Source organism: Calidris pugnax, unplaced genomic scaffold (genome assembly GCF_001431845.1).
Source record: "Calidris pugnax isolate Ruff unplaced genomic scaffold, ASM143184v1 scaffold38, whole genome shotgun sequence".
Classification (NCBI taxonomy): domain Eukaryota; kingdom Metazoa; phylum Chordata; class Aves; order Charadriiformes; family Scolopacidae; genus Calidris; species Calidris pugnax.
In genome coordinates this window covers 13,821,479-13,843,830 of record NW_015090995.1, presented here as the reverse complement: position 1 = coordinate 13,843,830, position 22,352 = coordinate 13,821,479, and the positions used below count along the sequence as shown (strand labels likewise).

The window sequence follows — 22,352 nt, the reverse complement described above, 5'->3', positions numbered from 1 at the left end:
TAATTTCACTAGCTGAATGCCTATGAATTAACAGTACTTTTAATTACTTTAGATACAATCTATATGAGCATGCTTTTCATTTTACATTCATTTTTCTTCCATTCATTATCAAAGTCTTTCTTCCCACTAGGCTGTTTATATTTTAATTTATGTGGGCTTTAACAACATACTGACTCCAATACTGTCCTAATTAAATTAAATTTACTTGCATGGATTTGAACAGCAACCCATGTTGACCTCAAAAGTGCTCCTTTTTCCTTCTTTCCAATATATTTTACTGTCTATCAAAGAATTATTTTCCCCAGGCTCTACTACTTCTTCAGTCAGTCAATGCCTTTGTGCAACTAGTTCTCCAATACATATCCAGTATTTCAGCTATAATAAAATTACAGTCCAAATCCTAGATGGCCTGCACTTTTTAGTCCATAGACATTATTTAGGTCACTTCAAATAAATAATTACAGAATAACTTCTGACCACACAAGTAAGAAAGGACTTTGATTTTAAGATACTATTTTTCTCCATAGCCATCATTCCCAATGTTCTTCATAATTAAAACACTACTCAAAGATGTCTCTCTGGAATGTCTTCCCTTCAAAGAATTGAAGCTGAAAGTATGGCTCACCTATGACTTCTCCTTTCATAGCACATAAATTCAACCCTGAGCAATCCCAAGAAAGTGCTAGTACTTTCCCTCCTACAGTGAAAGATACTCTCACCTTTTGCACTGCAATTTTACGCTTTAAAAACCAAATTATTCCAACATTTAAATTATTTGATTTTTAAAGTAAAATACTTACACTTCTATATCAGCATTTTGCCAATTCTGCTATGCACAGCTGTATTGAGTACTTTCATTTTTCCCTATTTACATTTCCAACATCTTTCTTTCCTACTGCAGGTTGTCTTCTTCCCATGTAGAATCTTTTCTGGATAGAATTCTCATCGGTAATGCCTAAAGAAAGCTCTGAATTCAGCTTTCTTTCAGAAGAAAAATTATGATCTGTTACACATTAGTAACATCTCTTCTGATTTTATTCAGAAGTAATATGATGGTTTGAATCAAATAACTGAGACATAATATTAGTTGGGTTTTTTTTCATGTTTATCTGTGAAAATTGGGTATAAAATTATATTGAAGGCAATTGCGTACTAATAAACCTTCCTTACCTTTAATAATTTGCATTTGAGAGTCCAGGTAATCCACGGGTTAGGACAGAACCCATAGATTTTTCTTCCCATCTTAGGGAAGAAAAAACAAAGAAGGTGCCTCCTTTGTGTTTTGTTTTCTCTTGCACATAAAACCTTGATTATGGCTCAGCATTAGTTATGTATATGCTATGTAATGGTTTGCATCACTGTGATAGAAGCAGAGACGTTGCTCTTCGATGTGCAACCCCAACCAACGACTCCCCGCTCCCCCAAAGGGCAGTGGGCTGATGGCCAGGCCCTTAGGGGAGCGCATATGGAAAATATGGCTTCACAACATGCACTTTCAGTGTGTTCCAAGAGCTTGAGCAAAGACAGTCAAATTTCTCTTGGTTTCCCAAAGCAGCGTAGCTGTTCTGCAGCTGAACTCATGCCCAGCGTGCGGCTCAATTCCTGATGCATCACTGAGCCTAAGCTCACCTGAGAGATTTCTACAGTACATTGGAGATGCTTCTGTTTAAAGCGTTACACAACCCATCTAGCTAAGACAGAGGGGAACATCCTGCTAATGCTGCCTGGAAGAAATAGGTCACAGAAGTTGGACACTGCCAATTGCCAAACAGAAATCAATTAAGAAATCCATGTACGGAAAAAAAAAATCAATGCTCATTGACATGGCCCAGTGAGTGGATGATATGCAGAGTGCAAAGCAGGACTGACATATATTGATAGAAACAGGAATGCAGCTCTCTGTGATCCAGACAGGAAGAAAATACAGTGTTACAGCATTGTGGATGTTCTGCCAGCACAGGACTGGGAACACATGCCATGCTGAATGGGGCAAATGGAGGGACTGAATAAACTCTTGCTCCTGCTGTTACCAAGCGTCCACATGTGGAATTTTAGACGAGATTGATTGAATTTTTGTTTCCCCACAATTCTTTTCATAGCAAGCTTTGAAAAAAATTTTTGAAGTACATGTATATGTGAATCTAGAAATATACTTTGTACTCGGTGCACCCTGTCCATATATATAAACACATATACAATGCATTAAGGTATCTTACTGACTGGGGCTGCATTCTACCTGCCCCTAAACTCTATTAAGTTTGCTTATAATGTAATTCAGGAAATCAGGGGTAAAATGACATACTCCTTGAGACATTCTGATTCATATGATTTCTTATATGTTAGTTCTTGTTTAGTGGCATACACAAAACACAGATACAACTATACCCTCCTTTTAAAAAAAAAAAAATAATAAGGTTTTTCCTCTGTTTTTTTTTAAACTAGCTAGTCTAAAAATCAATTACTGTGATGAACTCCAATTCACAATTTTTTCTGATCACTTAACCAGCAGTCAGATTTTAGTGCAACAATCTATTAGTGTTTCAAGATTTAGTACAGAATAAGAATACAATTGTAATATTTTAAAAGTACATTTCAGTTGTTAATAAAGGCAGCATCAGGTCTCCTACCATTCAATTATTTTCATTATTTAAAAGAATTAAGAGAAATTTTTAATAATGCTTTTTGGTTACATAGATAAAATTCTCATAAATTATTATACATTAAAATAGATATTATATTCAGTCTTGTACAGCTTTTACTTGTGATGATTGCTCCATAAGAAGCTGCAAGAGTTGAGTAATATATTGTGCAGAACAGCAAGGCAAAAAAATGTCAGAAGCGAGAGAATAACCCCCAAGAGCAGAGCCGCAGGCAGCAGGCTCAGGCAGCAGAAAACACATGGAACGGGCAGGAAGATAAAAATTTAGAAGCAGGGAAAAAAAGAAACCCCAAACCAAAAGAACCAGGCATTTTAGAGACAGAGTGAGAAAAGAAGGGTAAAGGCTTAAAGGCAGGAGGCTAAATAAATGATACCAGGAGCTGGAAAATCCCTATTCTGCTTTAAAAGAAAAAACAAGGTCATGACACAGAACAGTAAGAGAAGAACTGCGCTACTGACCAGCAGCAGGGCCAGCGTTTAAGAGGTACAGTCTCTGTATAAAAAAGATAAAAAAAAAACCCACAACAAAAAATCAGCAAGGGTCCTCCTAGTGGGCACACTTGACTGAAAGGTGTTCTGTTTCCAGAGGAAACTTCTTGGGTCTGCTATTTCTGACTAGTGTCAGGGCACTGCACTGCACCCTTCTTTAGATAACATAACATTGTGGGATATTTACCTTCCTTTTATGTGGAAAACAAAGTTTCAGAGAAAAAACTCTGGAGTTCAATTTTGTTTCCAAACCACAATAGTTTTCTGGGTCATACAGTATGCACCAGTTTGCAGGTATGGCTGCATCAAGGCCAAAATCATATCTCTCATATGATATGATATATGGACATATATGTTATTTAGTTTGGAAGAGTAGATCTCAAGCTACATTAAGTGTATTTTGTAATTAGAGGTACTTACAAGAAGCATATGCAAATTAGAGGTACTTGCAAGTACCTCTAATTATGCGTATGCGTAATAAAAGGGACATCATACTACTTTTTTCTTACTTCAGCTGCATTTTTCCTTCTTGCTTTCTATCTTACTCCTAAGTTTTCCTGTTGGAGACAATTTATCATATCAAAATCCCACAGGATAACTTAGTTTGTGCAAAAGCAGAACTCCTGACAAAGAAATAAAAGTACTAGGACTGTCATATGTAATTTACCTACTTAATTTTACTATTTTACTTTTTTGAATTTTCAATATCCTTTCATCTGTTCACCTACGCAAAGTTATTTTTATTTTAGAATTAATTTAATACACTGCATTTTATTAGCTGGTAGGAATTAAATAACAGAGGAAAAAATAATTTTATGTTATAAAATACTTTGTTAAAAGGCTAACTAAATTAATAACTTGTTACATGGAAAAAAGCATTCTTCCAAATTTTGATGCTCGCAGGTTCCTAAAAAACCTCCCACCTTTAAATTGACACACACGTCTGTACTTTCAAGTCAATTTTATCATTCCAGTCTTATCTTAAAGCTCATTTTAAACAATCTTCCAGTCTAATTAGCATTACCTTCTGGCTCCTTAGTACCATCCCTTTGAAGGCTGGCATGGTTAAAACACTCAGGTCTACTTGGTTTAGTACAGTGTGGCAAATGTCAGTGAAATACGAGGGCATATGGCATATAATTACAGAACCATATGGATGCCAGTAGTGATAGTCAACAGGATTTGAATGCAAGACCAGAAAGTTAGAGGAAGAGCAATAAAAGACCATAGTACATAATCATAAAAAGGATATATATACACTTTCTTTACAGCTGAAAGAAGCCTGTACATATCTGTCCCTTAATGAAGCAAAGTCACTCTGTGTGTAGAAGCACATAGCTGTGAGTGCAGTCTATATTATTTTCATTTTGGTTTGGAAATTTATAAACCCAGATTATTAAGATGAGTGATACAAGAAATGACTTACCAATGCACATAGCAGGTCAACTGCTTCCAGTATCAGTTCTTGGTGGCCAATGCGAGTGACTCCCAATTCCTCAAGCTCTTGGTGAGTGATGTGGAGCAGCTGTTCACCATTGATCTTTTCTCTTTCAAAATTTTTTATGTATTGTTGGAGGCAATCATCAAGGCCTATTTAAAAAAGCCAACAATGCATATTCAGAGAACAGAGACAAACAGTCATAATTCTGTAACTCAGAAATATAGACATTTCGGAATACAAGTGTAGTTCCTTGTTTGCATCTATTCTGGAAAATTTGCAAAAAAATTAAAATTACATAGTTTACATATATATACATATATATGTGTAACTTACATAGTACAGCACATACTACTAAAGAGAAAAGCTTGTATTACTGGCATTATTTTCAAAATTCTTAAACATTTTAATATTAATTTAAAACCATCATGGTACTTATTAGGGAAACAAGGGGAAGGACAAAGAAGCACAGAGAGTGACATTATAGAAAACCTTTTCCTTATGATGTCACAAAGACCTAAATAGAGGTTTAATTTATGATTAACAGCATATTGTTCCTGGTATTCCTCGAAGTCATACGGTGTGGCTATCACTGACTAGGAAGGTTTAGTAACCACCTACACTAACTGCTACACCCAGTGCCAATTTTTAATTATTTTTTTCAAGTCCGACTACCCAACTTTCCAAAACTCAATAACATACAAATGGTTTTGTTACAAAACCTTAGATTAATAATACAATTTTTCCCATGCACAAAGAATTATTCCATTTGTCCCTGAAACTTGGTATGGTAAGAGTAACACATTCAGTAGCTGCCACGTTATTCTGTTTTTCAGGCCTGAGAAGAGACTGATTAACATCATAACTTGAAATATTTTTCATTCCTCCAAATCTGTTTCACAACCACACATGCTATTGAAAGATACAAAAGCTTATACCGTGTTCCCTCAAGAATTGCCTAGAATTGTGTTAGATTCAATGAATACCTCATATGCATATCATTTTTGGAGACCTAGAGAAATTCAGTTTCAACAATTTCACCTACTAATAGTAAGTAGAACACTTTGATTGTCAATTATTTGTCCTACAGTGAAGCAGGTAAACTCAAGATCCATAAAAGAACCCATTGCCATAAGCCACAGAAGTCATCAGCTTGGGCACTTCAGGAAGATACAAGCTTTGCAGTATCATAACATCTGCGTGCAGCCGTCTATTACATACACATGAAGTTACCAGTATGGTTAAATTAAGGAAAAAACTGCGTAAGCAGGCACTTAAAAAACCACAATGCATATAAAGAAAAGGAAATAAGTGGTGAATATTGCTCGCATTAGTCAGTTCAAAAGTTCTCACAAATGCAATATAAACAGAAATAAAGGAAATGTTAATATATTTATTTCCTGGATTATCAATGTAAGGAAACAGATAATTCTATCATGTACCTTAGTATCCTTTGAAAGAGAAATTTGTAGTTATTTTAACATTTTTTTAAAAGTTCTTTTAAGTAACCAGATGATACAGTTTTGCAATGATGAACTGAAATATATTCCTCTAAATTAGTACAGGAATATTTAACGAGTTAAACAAGAGGATGAAGGAAACTTACCAAAAACATATTAGAAAACAATCTCTTACTCCATTTGTCAATTACAATCTATTACAATCTGTTACTCCATTTATAAGCATACCTACTTAGATATTCTGACGCTTTCTATTTGACATGCTGAATATTACCACACTAAGTCTCAATTTAGCCTAGATAATTCAGTTGAGACACAAGGACTGTGACAACACAAGAACTGAATAAAACCAAACAATGCATTTGTCTTCTGTTCCATAAATACAAGGGGATGTATTGCAGTTTCCTTCAATTATATTATCTTTCAAAATTATTCAATTATTTACTCTGTAAACACATAGTCCTAAGTTATGTTATATTGCTCATTCATCATTTACTAAGTAACCTGCACAGCTTTACAGGCACTTATAACCCATACAAAACTAGATTAGTGATATAAAATGTCATATTTTATGTTGTTATTTGTAAGTACAAGGTAGTTTGGGGGGGGTTGTTTGTTTTGGTTTTTTGTTTTGATTTTTAAAAAACCCTCAAATCAGCAGCCTGTTTGTAACTAATGTACCCAAGTCATTTTTCTGTTCTGGAACGGGCTGCAAACAGGACACTTTCTCTGTATATGTTCATGGTCTTAAATGATTTAATGAATGATTTTATGTAATTATATTTCAGTTTGGATTGGTTGAAAACTGGTCACTGCGACTTCTGCAATTATTGTTTAACATTTGAAATTCAGAGCCATTACACATTTCTGTGCCCTGCTTGCTCAAGAAGAATTCCTAGAAACAATTTCAGAGCAAGATCCAAAACCCATGCGTTCCAGATTTGCTTTTAGTGAATATTTGCCTAAAACTCATCAGAAAAAGTCACTGAAACTGACACCAGAAATGAAATTATTTTGAAGTGAAGCAAATTCATTTAAAAGTTTAGTATCAGTGGCCACAAATAAGCATTTGTAGTATTCAGAAAGGTTTAGAAAATACCAAATGAATGTGACATCTTAGGAAAACTGTGTAGTCAGATGTATTAAATGTGTCTGTGCCAGAGAGAATGTATGACAGATGAGCAAAATAATAAATTTGTATTATTCATACTGCTCTGTAATAGCTCCCCAGGGCATCTTTAGAAAGCGTTTACTTAATGGTGCAAACAGGATGGCAGTTAACAATAGAATACAGAAATATATCATTAAAGGACCAGGCCGTCTGGTACCGTGGCAGCATCTAATAAATACACACAAGAAAAGAAGTATTTGTCCATTGCTGTCTGCTTTTCTGTCTACCTAGGAACTAGGTATTGTATTCCATTGTTTCTTTTTTTGCAATGTAAAATTTTGTGTTTGATGTCTCACGTGTTACAAAGCGAGAATTTAGCTATCAGTGGTTTCTTCCTTTATTATCATGGCTGTAATTGGTTTTAGCAAGAAAATATCAAAGATGCAATTGAAAAGAGTACAGAATGAGATCGTTTTGACCAAAGCCAAATGGAATATTTATTTCCTCAAGCCTGTTAGACCTCATTAGTGCTTTCTATGCAATATTCTCAATATAATTTCTGTTTACAAGCAAGACCTAAATTAGAGTAGAGGAAAAGCAAACATCTCTCTCTGATATATTGGCTGTAAACTATGATTTTGCAAATAGTAAATTGCCTAAATCAAGGACGCATGAAAAAGAAAGGAGGCGCAAAAAAGGTAGGGAGAAAGGGCAGGAAAAGAAAAGCCTGATAGTTTAAAATATTTCTACATAACTAAGAAAAAAGAATCATTAAAACAACAATGCAAACCAACACGTCATAAAAAAATTTCTCTGTAGAGCTAGCTAAAATCAGATTTAAGTATTAACTCAGACCCAGCATTACAAAAGAGATGCTACATATTGTAGGCAATAAGGTCCTCTGAGATCAAAATGAATCTTTCCATTGATGTCACCAAACAACAGGTTTGTTTTACATTAAAAGCACAAACATAGTTGCCGTGTTACATAAAGATCTGGCCCTTTCTCTTTGGGATTAGAGATACTGGAAAAAAAATACTATAAAAATAAATTGAAGAAAAGCGTAAGTTGTTGCCTCCTACGCAGGAAGTCAAATTATGCAGAGAGGGCAGCTCTCACAGGGGAGAAATGTGGTGACAATAACTTTGTCAAGTGTGATCCATCACAAAAGAAAAGTAATTTCTAAGTTTGAAAAGTCTGTCATTTACAATTTTTCACAAATCTCACCATAAATTACATTTATTTGCTTCTCCTTTTTCATGTGTTTTAATGGCTTTTGTTACTTCTTGTAGATTACACTGGTTTTGTAGTCTATCCTAAAAATTCCTGACCAAATGATGGTTTTGTTTGTACTACATCATTATTCCCAGAGGAAAATATAGAGCAGCTGGCTAGAACAGCAGAACACTGGCTGTGAAATGGAGAGGTTATGGGGAGGGCAGACAGGAAAGGTCCTTGCCAGTTCAGCTTGTCACAAACATGACTGCTGCTCACGAGGTGATTCTTCTGACAGAAGAGGGTACACAAAGTGAGACACTCTGTTATAAAAACGCAGCGTTGCTCATTCTGCTTTGGGAGTCTAGGATGAAAGAGAAGGGAAACAGCTCAGTGGAAACACGTTCACCACTCCTGACTTCTCTGGTTTAGCACTGATGCAAGGGAGTCCGCTTACACCCAGTTTAGCAAAGAAGGCAAAATCAGTCTGATTCAGTGTCTGAGAATGTATTTAACGTTTTTCCTAATCAAAATACATTTTAACATAAAAAGCACATAGCAGAATACTGAAATCACAGTTGCACAAAGGCTTATATACATCAGATTTAAGTATAGATACAAGAGTCTGTGGAACCTGGGTCTAAAGGACAAAATCTGAAAGTCACTGGAAGGATCTCAGTTTGTTCAGAAGGATTACGCTTTGGTCTGCCAAGAACAAATTAATAGCCCTATTAATATATCACATTTGACTAATAAAAGCTATACAACAATCATATCTCATTACAGAATGGTGATTTGTGAAAAATCAATAAATCAAAGTGAAATGGGGACAAACTCAGTTTTTAAATATTGTGGTGCTAGATATTGGACGAAATCCACTAAAGCTGCTGTGTCCTTCAGTGAAGCTAAATGCAAATGATGGCTGAGCTTGTTTGTGAGGGCAGATACCTTGTATAAGATAACCACAGCACACAACAGGAACGTGCTCGCACCAGCATATGCATTTTAGGAGCATTTTAGGAGTGTGAGCAGAGTTGTGAGCCAACAGGGTCATCTAATAATTCAAAAGAAAACTGATTGTACTGAAACTGTCATCCTGGGTGACAAGGATAAAAAAAAAAAAGGACAGAAATACCGCAAAGAGAGGAGCAGAAAAGGTAAAAGACAAACAGAAACTGTGTGCAGTGAGAGAAAAGGCATAGAGAGCAAGACTGCTGAAGGAGGTCTGGAGCCGTAAGAAAAGAAACATATTGTTTGACTCCTGCTGATCTTTGCAAATTACCGTGCACATGACATTCTGAATAAATGGGACTGCACCTGAGACACCTCGCCCAATTCCACCAATGGCTTCTCTACCTAGGCACACCAACTTGCAAGCCCAGAAAATTAGTCCTTCACTATTAGGAAAAAAAGGAAACAACTCTGTGCTGGAAGTTACGTAATTAATTGGGGAAGGCAGCACAAACGTCTGCTCCTGTCACAACCTGCTGTTTACATATGCAGATCTGCTTAAATACATCCAGTACTTAACAGCATCTACAGGCTCAGTCCAAGTAGTAGTTACAGAAAGCAAAAAGGTCGAGTTTAAAAAAAATAATAATCAGTATTTTCTATATAAGGCCATTTTTAGCAGCTAGCTAGAAAAACCTGGAAGAAATGGACTGGTTGGCTAACAAAGAGAAGTAAGTGGAGAATGCATGCTTCTTCCTAAATATCATTTTACTGAATACACACATCAATTTATAGGTGTTCTTGATCAAAACCGATTTTTCTTTATTACATTGAGCTTAGGCACACTGGATCTTTTCCCAATCCTTATACAGCTTGTAACAGTGAAAAGCATCAGGTGGGTATTTTTTGCCAATGAGGTTAAAAGCTATTTAAGAATTATTCAGTCCAAATAAAGAAAAGGCATAATCTTCAGGACCATGTTGACACTAAGCTGGTCCTTAAGCCCTTTCAAGAGGAAAAAAAAACCAACTGTTTGGAGTTTCTGGAGAAAAGGGTCTTCATACCTGCACAATTCAGAAAGAGACAAAGAGAATGTGTCTGAAAACACTCTAAAACACCAAGCTTGGAGTGTTTCAGACCTAAACTTTCCTAAAGTTTAGAGTCTATCTATAAACTACAGTATCATGCAGTATTTTGCATCTGAAAGGCTACTTGTTACAAGTACTTGTTACATCTATAGCAACATAGTAGCCAGATTACAAAATTTCATACAAAAAATACATTAAGAATTGCAAGTTACAGCATGAGCGCACAAACAAACACAGAAATGAAAGAATTAAGATTATTCTTACAAAAAAATAATCCCTCGGTTCTGGCATTATCTGACCTTTAAATGCTTGACTGTGCGAGCATAATGTGTTTAAATGTTGCTTCCCAGATGAGTTTCCTCTGCGTCACTGTAATACTCACACAGATACAGATGGATGTTTTAGATGCAAATACAGGCAAGACTTCTGCTACTTGAATTTACAGATCCATCATCTGCATGAACAGGAACTAGAGCGGGGTGAGTGCTTTGAATTAATATTTTCCAGACACTGACTGACACCACAAAAAGTTGAATTCCATTCCAGGCTTCAAAGCAGATTGAACTTTACTGGAAGTAAACTCTTCCAGGTGTCTCCGACCACTGGCTAAGACTGTGAAGGTCCCCAAGCTCCTTCTCTTGCTCCTTCTCCCCTCACCTGACAGAGCCAGGCTCCACCTCTGCTCCCTCAGAGCCCTCTGCAGGAAGGCTCAAGCACCAGCATCCACCCAGCGCTGCCAGGCTCCTGTCCAGCCAGACCAGTTCTCTCCCACTCTTGGTTTTTCCTTCAGAGGCTTCTCCCCAGCCTCTCCCATCCTCATCCTGCACCTACATCCCACGTGCCAGACAACATCACTGCCTTAATATTCTTGGATTATGAGTATCCTCTCATCCTCCTAATTCTTAGCACAAAACTTTTTCACCTTTTCTCTCCCAGCAAAATCCTGTATATCTTCAATTCCCTTCATTTACTGCCAGCTTCCATTTCCAGAGGTAAATCCCTCACATTTTTTTCTCCTTCCACACTGTCTCTATTCTTGTATTTCCCATGTGTGGCTTTGGCAGCTTCCTCTCCTCTCTACCAGCAGGGACGCAGCGTTGTGGTACGACAAGCTGGAGGGAGATGGAAGCTTCTGACTTCAGTTCTTCTCACATCCCACGTGCCAGACAACATCACTGCCTCAGTGTTCTTGGATTATGACTATCCTCTCACCCTCCTAATTCTCAGCACAAAACTTTTTCACCTTTTCTCTCCCAGCAAAATCCTGTATATCTTCAATTCCCTTCATTTACTGCCAGCTTCCATTTCCAGAGGTAAATCCCTCACATTTTTTTCTCCTTCCACACTGTCTCTATTCTTGTATTTCCCATGTGTGGCTTTGGCAGCTTCCTCTCCTCTCTACCAGCAGGGACGCAGCGTTGTGGTACGACAAGCTGGAGGGAGATGGAAGCTTCTGACTTCAGTTCTTCTCTCCTTAGAGCAGGTCAGAGGTTCACTTGCAACAACAGATCTTCTCAGCCCCAAGCACCTTTGTATGTCCCTTGTAAAAGGGACATAATCCTCCAGAAACATGAAAATCAGTAGCAAATTCCTAAGCACATGAATATGCTCTTTTCCCCTCCAAAGTGTCCTCTGAATAAGTGCAAACATCACAGCCACTTCACCAAGAGTGAATATGCTCTTTTCCCCTCCAAAGTGTCCTCCTCTGAATAAGGGCAAACAGCACAGCCACTTGACCAAGAGTTCATGCCTGAGACACAAACAGCCTCCCAAATTCTATCCCGTATGCAAAACCAATGCAAATACTACATCACTACTGTAAATAACTTTATTTATTTATTAAGCATGGCCAAAGCAACAGGCTTTCCCAGAATCTCAGTGTCTGTAACGACAAGCTCTTTCTGGAAGCATTTTTCCAGGATAACTATATTATGAAGACAAAAGCTGTGCTGAAATAATTAATATTTTAAGAGTGCAGAGCATCTGAGAAGGTTTTGTAAGGGGATGCGTCAAGCAATATTAATAACAAATGAACAAACTGCTGCACTTATAAAATTTGATTTAATGATATGCCATCACCCTTCAACTGACATTCGTATAAATGAAGTAAATGACTTAACAGAGCTCTGCCTTCATTACCTATGACTGAATTATAGGAAATGAAGACATTCCAACTTTTTCCTCACGAACTGACAGGTGTTGTGGAGCTGTGACATCATCACGGAAATAATAACCAGCATTTTCAAGAAGCTTCCTGGAGCTAGACCTGACAGATGTTTCTGGAAGAAAAGCGTAGCACTCTGAGAATGTATCACATCTTCAGACACAAGAGCATGCTCCTCACTGTCACATTTCACAACAATCTTAACCTCGAGATATGGCACTGATGCTGTTGCTGATGAATTTCCCATAAAAGTGATAAAACACAGAAGTGTTTATTAGCTCTGTGCTAATGAAAATTTAAGTCTTTCCTTAGCCTCATTAATTTTCTCCTTGATAAAGATATAACAATAGCCTCCAGCATGGCTGAAGAGTGACCCAGAAGCACTAGCAAGCCTCTAGGAGCCAGCACATTGATACCTACCACTTATTTGATTACATGCTTCCACATTCCAGTGTGACTGAGCTGAGACTACTTGGATGCTGAATCTGCCCTGTTACATTTATTTTAAAAGAAAAATGCTTTGGCCAAATGCAAGACAAGTACTTCTAACTATTTCCTGCACTGGACTCATGTAACACATTGCTTTACTTTTTTGAGAAAGTTTGATGAGAATCTCTTCTGGCAGAAGTGCTGGTTCCATCTCAGAGTGGTACCTTGTACATCCTGCTCCTCGTGCTTCGCACAGCTCTGTGTGCGGCTACAGAGTGAACTGGGTCAGAAACTGCTCTATGTTAACTTCACTCCTTTTTGTTACCAGCTATTTTTAACTGAAACAAACGAGGTGGAATACACCAGTGGATGAAAGAGCAGTTGCTTAAGCTGTCACCACTGCCAACATCCATCCTTTTCAAGCTGCACTGCAAGAAAGTCACGCTTGGGAATTCCTTACTTCGCTTTCACTTTTATTTGTTGAGATGACAAATTTATGATCACCATTCCAGCCACAGTTCCAGACATCCTGAAATACATACTGACATTTTAAAAAAGTTTAGAATTAGCTAAAAAGCCAAAATAAAATAAATTGAAAAGTCAAAAAGTAGATTCATATTTAGAAGAATCTTCACCTACTAGTTTGATTTATACTCAAGCCAAAATGCAGAGCCAGCATAATGAAATCCTTGAATTGCTTTACCCAGATACAGAAGAGCAAATATCTCTGTATCAGAACAATTCTGGTGATGATGGAACATCTCTAGAATCGGTATTAACAGTTAGAAGGAGTAACATCTACCCTGCATGCATAAGGGGTAGTGTTGCTTAGAAGCAGAGAATTGATATGATCAGGTTTTGTATTCCTCCTTTTTTGCCAGAAGTGCCAAAGGCTTCTTCTCATTTCCCCAGCCTGGAGGGCAGTGGTGTAGGTGATGGAGTGCCTTCTCCAGCCCGCTATTTGCAAGGTGTTGGTTTGGCAGTAACCATTAACCTGCTGCCAAAATTGACAGTGGGGAAAAAAAATCTCAACGTGACAAGAACAAAACCAAGAATGACAAACCAAACCAAAAACCACCAACAAAAAGGAACTAGTCTTAGGTGGAAATGAAAATATTAGTAAATCAAGTTTGATTTCCTTCTGTAGTGCCTAAACACATTGAGGTGAGTTTATTTCAGATCCCTGTTGTCTCCGTTTCAGAAAGGTCAGAAATTCTAAGAAGGAAAGAACAGCATTAACTGTGGTTTTATATACAAGGACTGATCTTAAAACCAAAGAAATATAACTGAAAGCTCCTTTCTCCAGCTTCTGAGAATTTCTCCACCTTGGACTCCCCACAGGAAAGTCTTAATCACGGATTGACCTTCAAAAACCTACAGTTTGATATACAAAACCAAACAATCACACCAAACCGTTTTTGTACAAGTAATACAGAGATATGCTCCACTTGTCCTGTCTTAAATGTGAAGAAAAAAATATAGTGAAGAGATAGATAACAGGTATCTGTCTGTTGAAGTAATCAACAGACAGAAAAGTCACTTGTTGGACAAAATTCATATAATCATAAGGCAGATATTTAAAGTTAGCTGAATCCTGCCCTAAAAGTATCTCTGGTGAACTTGCAATAGGGCTTTACATTACATTCAGTTCATAATCATATTAAAAAATATCCAGGCATCGTGTCACAGATGTTTCAGAACAGTGACTTCCTGGCCAAAACACATACAAAGAATCTGAAATTTTCTGAGGCACATAAACAGCTACAAAATGTTACCAAGAAGGTGAACCTGTAACAAGATAGCCAGAATCCCCACACCACATCCTCTGTCAGCAAGTGCTAACACTTGCAAAGCTGAGTGGTAATAAGAGACCTGACATTGAAGAATCAAACAAAAATACATTAATTGTTGAATTGTTGTTCACTGACGTATTTTACTAGAAGCCCTGGATATTGAGAGAACAGCCAAATACAGTGTAAGCATTTATAGTGAAAAACCCCAACAAATAAGACTTCTGCTCAACACAATTACTTCAGCAACTACGAGTCTAGAACCTAATTCACAAGTAATAGTTTAAACACCTGCAAGATGCAAATCCTAGAAAGTAGAAGGTAGGCTTGATGATTCATCACATGGTTGCCAAAAATCACTAGGAAGTTGCTTTCAGATGGCTGCAAGAAGTAAAGAAAAGGATTTGTGGGGTTTTTTAGGGGTATTCAGTAGCTTTCTTGATAGCATCTGTTGGTCGACTATTTGGTAAAAGCTGTGGACCAGCTGATCCGGGGTTTCACACACATCTCCTTTTATTTCAAGGAAACACAGAGGATGTAACACATGGCACCACAGCTCCTGTTTATATTGTCCTGTTGACTCTTAAGATCATCCAGATCTGTAATGAGGTTCTTTACTTAAGCAGTTTGGTGGAATTAGCTCTAGCAATCAGTGATTAGCTCAGTTAAAAGTTAGGCAGTTGTCAGGAAATTCCTAAACTAGGAATCCTTACATTTATCAATACAAACTGTGTGAAACTAGCAGAACTAGGCAAGTGGGAATAGCTCACAAAAGAAAAAGAAATCAAACTGTAAATCCTACAGAAGAAAGAAGCTTTTCTCTTTCATTTACCCATTTTTATTCTATGTATTTATGTTACATGATGATGCCAGAAAAATTTATTATAGTTGTTATTACACAGAATGGGAGCTAGACATTTTTATTCACCACCATTTTTCATGCAGTATCAGATTAAAACAGATTAAGTCTGTGACTCCAACTACATGATGAAAAATATTACTACATCTTAAATCACTATTATTTTGTGGTTTAATTCTGAATTCTAAATGTTTTGCTCTTTGATCTGGACATAGCTTATCCAAGATTAAATACTTCTATATGAAGTAACATGAAACAGCCAAAAGTCCATGAACAAGTTATGTTTATAGCTAAACGTATAAGAAAATGGTATTCTGTCCAAGCCTTTGGTAATTCAATACAAAAAAGTCAAGTGATTACAAAACATTTCAAAACCATAAGATATCACTCATATATTTGAAAAATCGTTTTTTAAATGTGCTTTAGATGATTAAATCTTTTACATGGCAGCATGCAAAAGATGGGCATAGGTCAGGGCTAGCACCTGATATTTAAATCTCAGCAGGAAGCAATAGACTGAAAGTTTCCACCTAGAACTAAGAATTTTGTCTGCTATAGAGCCCACTACTGCCAAAGGATAACATGGGAGTATTAAAACATAGTTCTCAAACCATTCCTAGTTATTTTTCCATTCTTCATAAGTAAACAGTTTAAGCATTTTTTTCTCAAGACACCGGTCAAGGAGTGAGAGATACGCAACAGTAATGTGCCAGTAATAAGAGCTGTCCATAAAACCTCTAAATAGAGCTGCTGGTGAAAAGGTAAATACATTAGATCAAACATCCTGGAGCAGTGCACTCTATTAACTGAGCAGGGTAAATTAATTCTTCCATGTCAGCAAAAGCAGCACAATATGAACTAACATTTCTGGGGGCATTCCTCATGGCTTCTCAGGGATGAGGCTGCCGCATTACTCTAGCAGCCATTCCCAGTAAAGTCTCAAAAAAGAGAAGTCTCTTCTGGTTGACTGTTTTCCTTTTCATATATATCAGAGAACTAAACAAGGAAAGACATTAGAGGTTAATCAGCTCCTTAAGTCACACTTAGGAAGTAGTTTGCTCCTGTCACCACACTTTGCTACTGCACCTGATACCACAGTCACAGGCTGTGACACACAGACAGGCTTTAGATGTCTTCTGGTCTTTCAGCATAACCCTGAGATAACATGGTTGGGAACTTCAGGCAAAATGAAGTTATGCAAACAGTAACACAAACAACAAGTAACTGGGAAAAGTAAGTATGCAAATAAATTAAAGATCTGCAGGTTTCTGTATAAAATAAAATAGCTATGATAAGGAAAAAGCAGGGAAGTAAGACTGAGATAATCAAAAAAAGGTCAGAAGAGCAAACTAGATGTGAAAAAGAACATTTTGTCTTTAAATCATTACATGATTAGCTTTTTCTAAATTCACGTTTTTCTAGAAATATGACATGAAACACGACAACTTCATTTCTTCAGATATTACTAATTCTCCATCAAAAGGCATTATGTCACCTGTCACTGCTATTGGTTCTTTTCCTGTGATATGACTTGGGAAATTAATAGGTAGATCTGGCCACTCCAGTCTTTCTCAGCAAATATGGAAAAAGCTCAGTCCATCCTGGATCCAAGAGATTGTCTTTCCTACTTTTATATATTAGTAAAAACAAAAGGAAACTTGAAAATCTTTTACGTGTGTTATAAAACCTAATTTATAAAGGACATGTTGCCATTTACAACAAAGGGTTTCAGCCTACAGCTAATGATAAAGTGCTCACACAAATAGGCTAGAGAAGAGGTGTTGCAGGCTCGGAAAAGTGCTGGATGAGCAGGGTCCCTTGGAGGAGTTTGTTACACAACTGGCCTGTGGCCTACTCAACCAAAAGAGCAGGCAAAGCGCAAATGTAACTTACTTGCTAATTCTACAGACCACAGCAAAATTTCAGGCTGCTTCATCACTAAGAGGATTTAGCAAACAGTACGTTACAATCTGCTTCTTCACTATCTGGAAATGGAAGCCCAGTCCACCTGTGTTAAGAGGATTGTACAGGTAAAGGGTGGCAACTTGCATCTTCAATTTAGCCAGAACCAGAGATGCATTTTTATGGTATAAGAGGATTTGATTAGTAGTTTTAGTTACTGTTGTGCTGTAATTGTATGCTTTTCCAGATGACACACAACTTTGGCTCAGTATGGATCTAAGAAAAACAAATGGCCCTCTCCACACACACACACCCCCTTCCCCAAAACCACAACAGCAGCACCAACTGTTCTTACCACTTGAGCCTTAAGACTGTTGAATCTCGGTGCAAAAAGCAACATAAGTACATGAAAAGAATTATGGAAATGGATTCAGTTGTATGAAATCATTTAAGGTTGCATTATTCGCATGGCACTACTTTAGGAAAAAACTCACAATCTTTATTTTTTTCTTTTAAAAATTAGATGCTAACTGCATTATTTCCCTGAGGCAAGCACTAAGTATTGATAATTTTCAATTTGAAAATGCATGTAATTATTTTATGTATTTTACATGTAAGGAATATTATGATTCTTGCTTTTAAATGCTTTAAAAATGCCTACCTTTTACACAAGATATCTCTATCATCATACCCCTCCCAAGTTCAATCTCTGTAATTTAGAATTTAAAGGATTTCAGAAACAAAAAGGTGTCATTTTGATCTCAAATGCAGTAGCTATTGAAGACTGAATTTGGATTTTTCCTTTACTATCCTTTTATCAGATAAACTACTTTTAAGAATGTAACTTCAGTAACTTGATAATGTAGATTGACATTACTATTCAAATAGTTTCTTTTCCCTATAGATGTATAAATGGGACTCGAAAAAAATTAATTTATAATGACCTTTAATACACATCTAACAATGCTAATTGCTCACTGTGATCAATTTTTCATATCCTAACTTAAAAAACAAATCAGGTACCTGCAACCATGTTAAAAATGATTTACAAAAATTTAATGTCCTTGACTTACTTTAGTCATTTTCAGGGACAGGATGAAAAATTAGTATTTCCTCTAGAGGGCTTCAGGGTCTATAGTATTTCACAAGTCATCTAAGTTATATTGCACTAAGACTGCACTACTAAGGGTCAGAAAGGACCATTGCTATTCCAATTGCTCCCACTTTCAAAAAATTAAGCACAGAGTTACCACTAATGATCCTATCATAGCTAGTGTCTCATTTTCCAATACAACTATAAGAAACAAACAAAAAAAATAGATGGAGACTGGTTATATGATTATTTTTACTAGAAATATTGAAGTTAATCAATTCTCACTTTATGTTTTCTTGGAATATTCCTCTTTATGGAGAGCTAGTCCTTTTCTTTAAAGTTTTTTTAGTACTACATTTAGAATTTAACAAGACATTCTGAAGTAATGCTTATGTGAAACCCATATACCAAATAAACTATTATTTTAATTTTTCTCCAAGTCTGTATTGTGATAATCTTTGTTAACCATTCTGATTCAAAGAATTTATACACTAATACAAAATTTAACTAAAGTTTAAAATTAATCACCTGTCTCAATGTATCCATGTTTGCCACCAGAAATCCTAGGCCTGATTGGCCAGTATAGTTTTGTGCTGTATTCTGTTTTTCCTCTCTATTCTTTTGCAAAACTTGTACTTTTTATGTCTACCTTACTACAGAGCCACTATGTAATTCACTACCTCTCAGCAGCTCTTACTTTTCAAGTATCTGATGTGTCAACTATACTCCTAAAGATTATGTATTTCTTATCTTTTCAGATATAAAAAAAAAATGTCACTAAAGGTGCAGTTCCATAATGGGCTTAAGCCAATTTCAGACCATGCTGCTGCCAAAGAGGCAACAACTTTTCCTTTTCCCCCTTCTTTTATATTGGCCTAAGTAATTTTATGGCAGCACAGTGAATCGGATCAGCCTGTTTCAGCAAAGTAAAGGTGAAGCATGCAGAAGGTGAAGGGAAGCTCAACCTTTTTTGTAACCAGCCTGTGAAACAGCTTTGGTTTGAAAATTCAGCAGCTAAAGCAGTCTTTTTTTTCTGCTCTTCTCTGCCTCTTGCCACTTGCTGCTACCTCCAAATGTTTTTGTGGCTGCATGTTGAGCTGAACTGGAATCCATCTGAACAATAGCCCAGAAACAATAAAAGAAAAAAGGTTATTGCTTGGCAGGTGAATATTCTCCAAACCAATTTGCAATACAGGCACAAAAGCCAGAGCCAGCATACCCAGGAGGAAGGGCAAGAAGGAGTTGCAGGGGCACAAGACGTATGGAGGCAGAAGCAAGGGGATGGAGAAAAACCATTTAAACCAGGACTGCTACAAATAAAGTTGCTTGATTGACTACATCCATATAAAAAAGCTTGGAAAGGAAAGATGATTCTGAGGTACAAGACTGCTTCAACTTACTACAGCAAACTTTTAAAGATGCATTATAAAGCACAAGAAATAAGTGCTTTTCCAAACAGGCAGAAATTGTGTTAGTCCCAAGTGTCTCTGGTGGGTCTGGCGATCTTTTTATATAAATAGGATGAAGAAAAAGAGAAGGAAACTGAAGACTAGTCAATGAAACTCTTAGATGATCGAAAGTTAATTTTTATAAGTTGCACTAGGAATTAAGAAATCATCAGTTAAATCCTTGACAATTACAGGGAAACTTCTCAAGATGTATCTTATATTTAATTTCATAACTGAAACAGCAGTCAGACTGTATAACTCACCAAATCAAGCACATTTTCTTTTAAAATAGAAGTCTAATTAGACTTATCTCCAGTTTGATGTTTGTCAGATGACTCTGTGGAAATCGTAGTACTAAAGTTCCCACTGAAAGTTCCCCTTTTCCAAAAAAAAAATTTTAAAAAATATTACTCTGCACACAGCTATTTGAAAAGATAAACTTTTAATGTATTCTGGTCTTGGAGGGTCCTATTCTTGGTACCAGTCATTATTTAATATAGGAAGCACTATAGCGATGATTTGTATGAGTGTGGCCTTGATCCAACAGAGAACTTAAGTGCCTGCCTTACCTCCCTGTATACTGCTAATCGTCCAATTGATTTGCACAGGAATATTCACAGGATTCAAATCAAACTTAAGTGCATTGCTGGAGCAGAGCCAGAGTGCACTGAACATTGCATGACTGAGCCCACAATGGCCAAAGGTTTGGAGATGGTCTCGTTCAATTTCACAGATCAAAATTCATGTCTGTGGAAGGACATCACATAGAAAATTTATACTTCACTTAAAGCTTCCTTCATTTTGAAAAAAACCTCTACAAGAATTAATGTCTCCCATGATACTTAGTGCTATGCATGTGTGCTAAGTTCTTCAGCAAAGATGCATTTTGGTAGCATATTTACATTTTACAATTACACTACTCTTGTTGTCTCCTCCACTGTAGGACAGGCAGTAACATGACTTAAACACCACCTACTCGTAAAGAGATTATATTCCTTTCAATATCAGTAAGTTGTTGGTTCCAGAAAAAGAGAGAACCACTAACAAAATTTCTCATTCTGGCTCATCTTCTATATGTTGTCTTCCTCTGTGATAATCCTTGAGAAATGTAATATAAAACCCTTTAAAGTTGCACATAAATATTATTTTAATCAAGAAAGTACTATATAACATTTTAGGGACTTAAAGTTATGGCTCTTCAGTTGACTGAGGAAAAAAAAGAATCAGGAGATGGGAAACATGAGAATGCTGGTCACATTCAATACCGTGAAGACACTGATCATGAGAAGATGATGAGAAAAAATTCTCCCAGATCATGAATGATGGGTTGGGTCAGTTCTGAGGAGCTACAGCCAGCGAGGAGCCAAGAGACGTGGGACTGGCCTGTTTTGCACTGTTCAGTGCTTTCCCAAAGGAGCAAGAGATACAGAGCTTAAAGAAATTAGTATTTCCATTTTCCCTAGACAAGTCTCTTTGCAAGATAAGGGCAGTACGTACACTGAGTCCGAACTGAAACCAAAGAGATTTGCCTCTACATACGGAAAGACAGAAGGTCGAAACTAAAGCTTCCTTTTCAAGGACTGAAGGAAAAATCCTTGGAGACCAGAGTGATAACTGATGGTACTTAAAGGAATGTTCTCTTCATCAGTTTTATTATCAAGCACATTCAGATTTCAAAATGCAGGTGCTCAGCTACATCCACATCTCCTTTTTAAGTCAGAAGGACATTATTTTATAAATACCAGTGGTTATTGCCACCAAATAGCTGTATAAGTAGCACTATACCAGTTTGGAATGTGATGTTCTAGCACAAAACTGTCTCTGACAAAAACACGCCGTGCACAAAACCAATCTTCTAACTTCAGTCTTAGAGCATCAGTAAATGCCACCACCTCAAGGTCACCAGTGTTTTACATAGAAGCTGAAATAGAGAGTACACTAAGCTATATACTGACGTTTAAATGAGGATTGAACATGCCATATGGATATTGCTAGGGCAAAAAGATGACCCATTTCTGGTTGCCTGTGACACACATCCATCCAAATCATAACAGACACAAACCCTTCCTCATGCTACTCACTCAAAACCAGAAAAACAGATTATCTGTTCCCTGCGCTGGCATAAAAGTTGTCCCACAATACTGACAGACTTTCAATACCTCCTTTACATCTGAAGACCCATTGACATGGTCAACCACAAGTTTGAACAAGCAACCCAGTGGTGTAGCTTATCAGGGGACAAGTTAAGGCATTTTT

The 22,352-nt window shown here is 36.8% G+C and overlaps 1 protein-coding gene across 1 annotated transcript in view; it reads right to left on the bottom strand.

Moving 5' to 3' along the window:
• LOC106895737 (connector enhancer of kinase suppressor of ras 2-like) overlaps positions 1-22,352 on the bottom strand; it is a 218,568-nt gene that overhangs the window by 143,577 nt on the left and 52,639 nt on the right. The window contains exon 2 of the mRNA XM_014955349.1: positions 4,575-4,738. Coding sequence (XP_014810835.1) covers positions 4,575-4,738 — 164 coding nt within the window. The remainder of the gene's footprint in view (positions 1-4,574; positions 4,739-22,352) is intronic.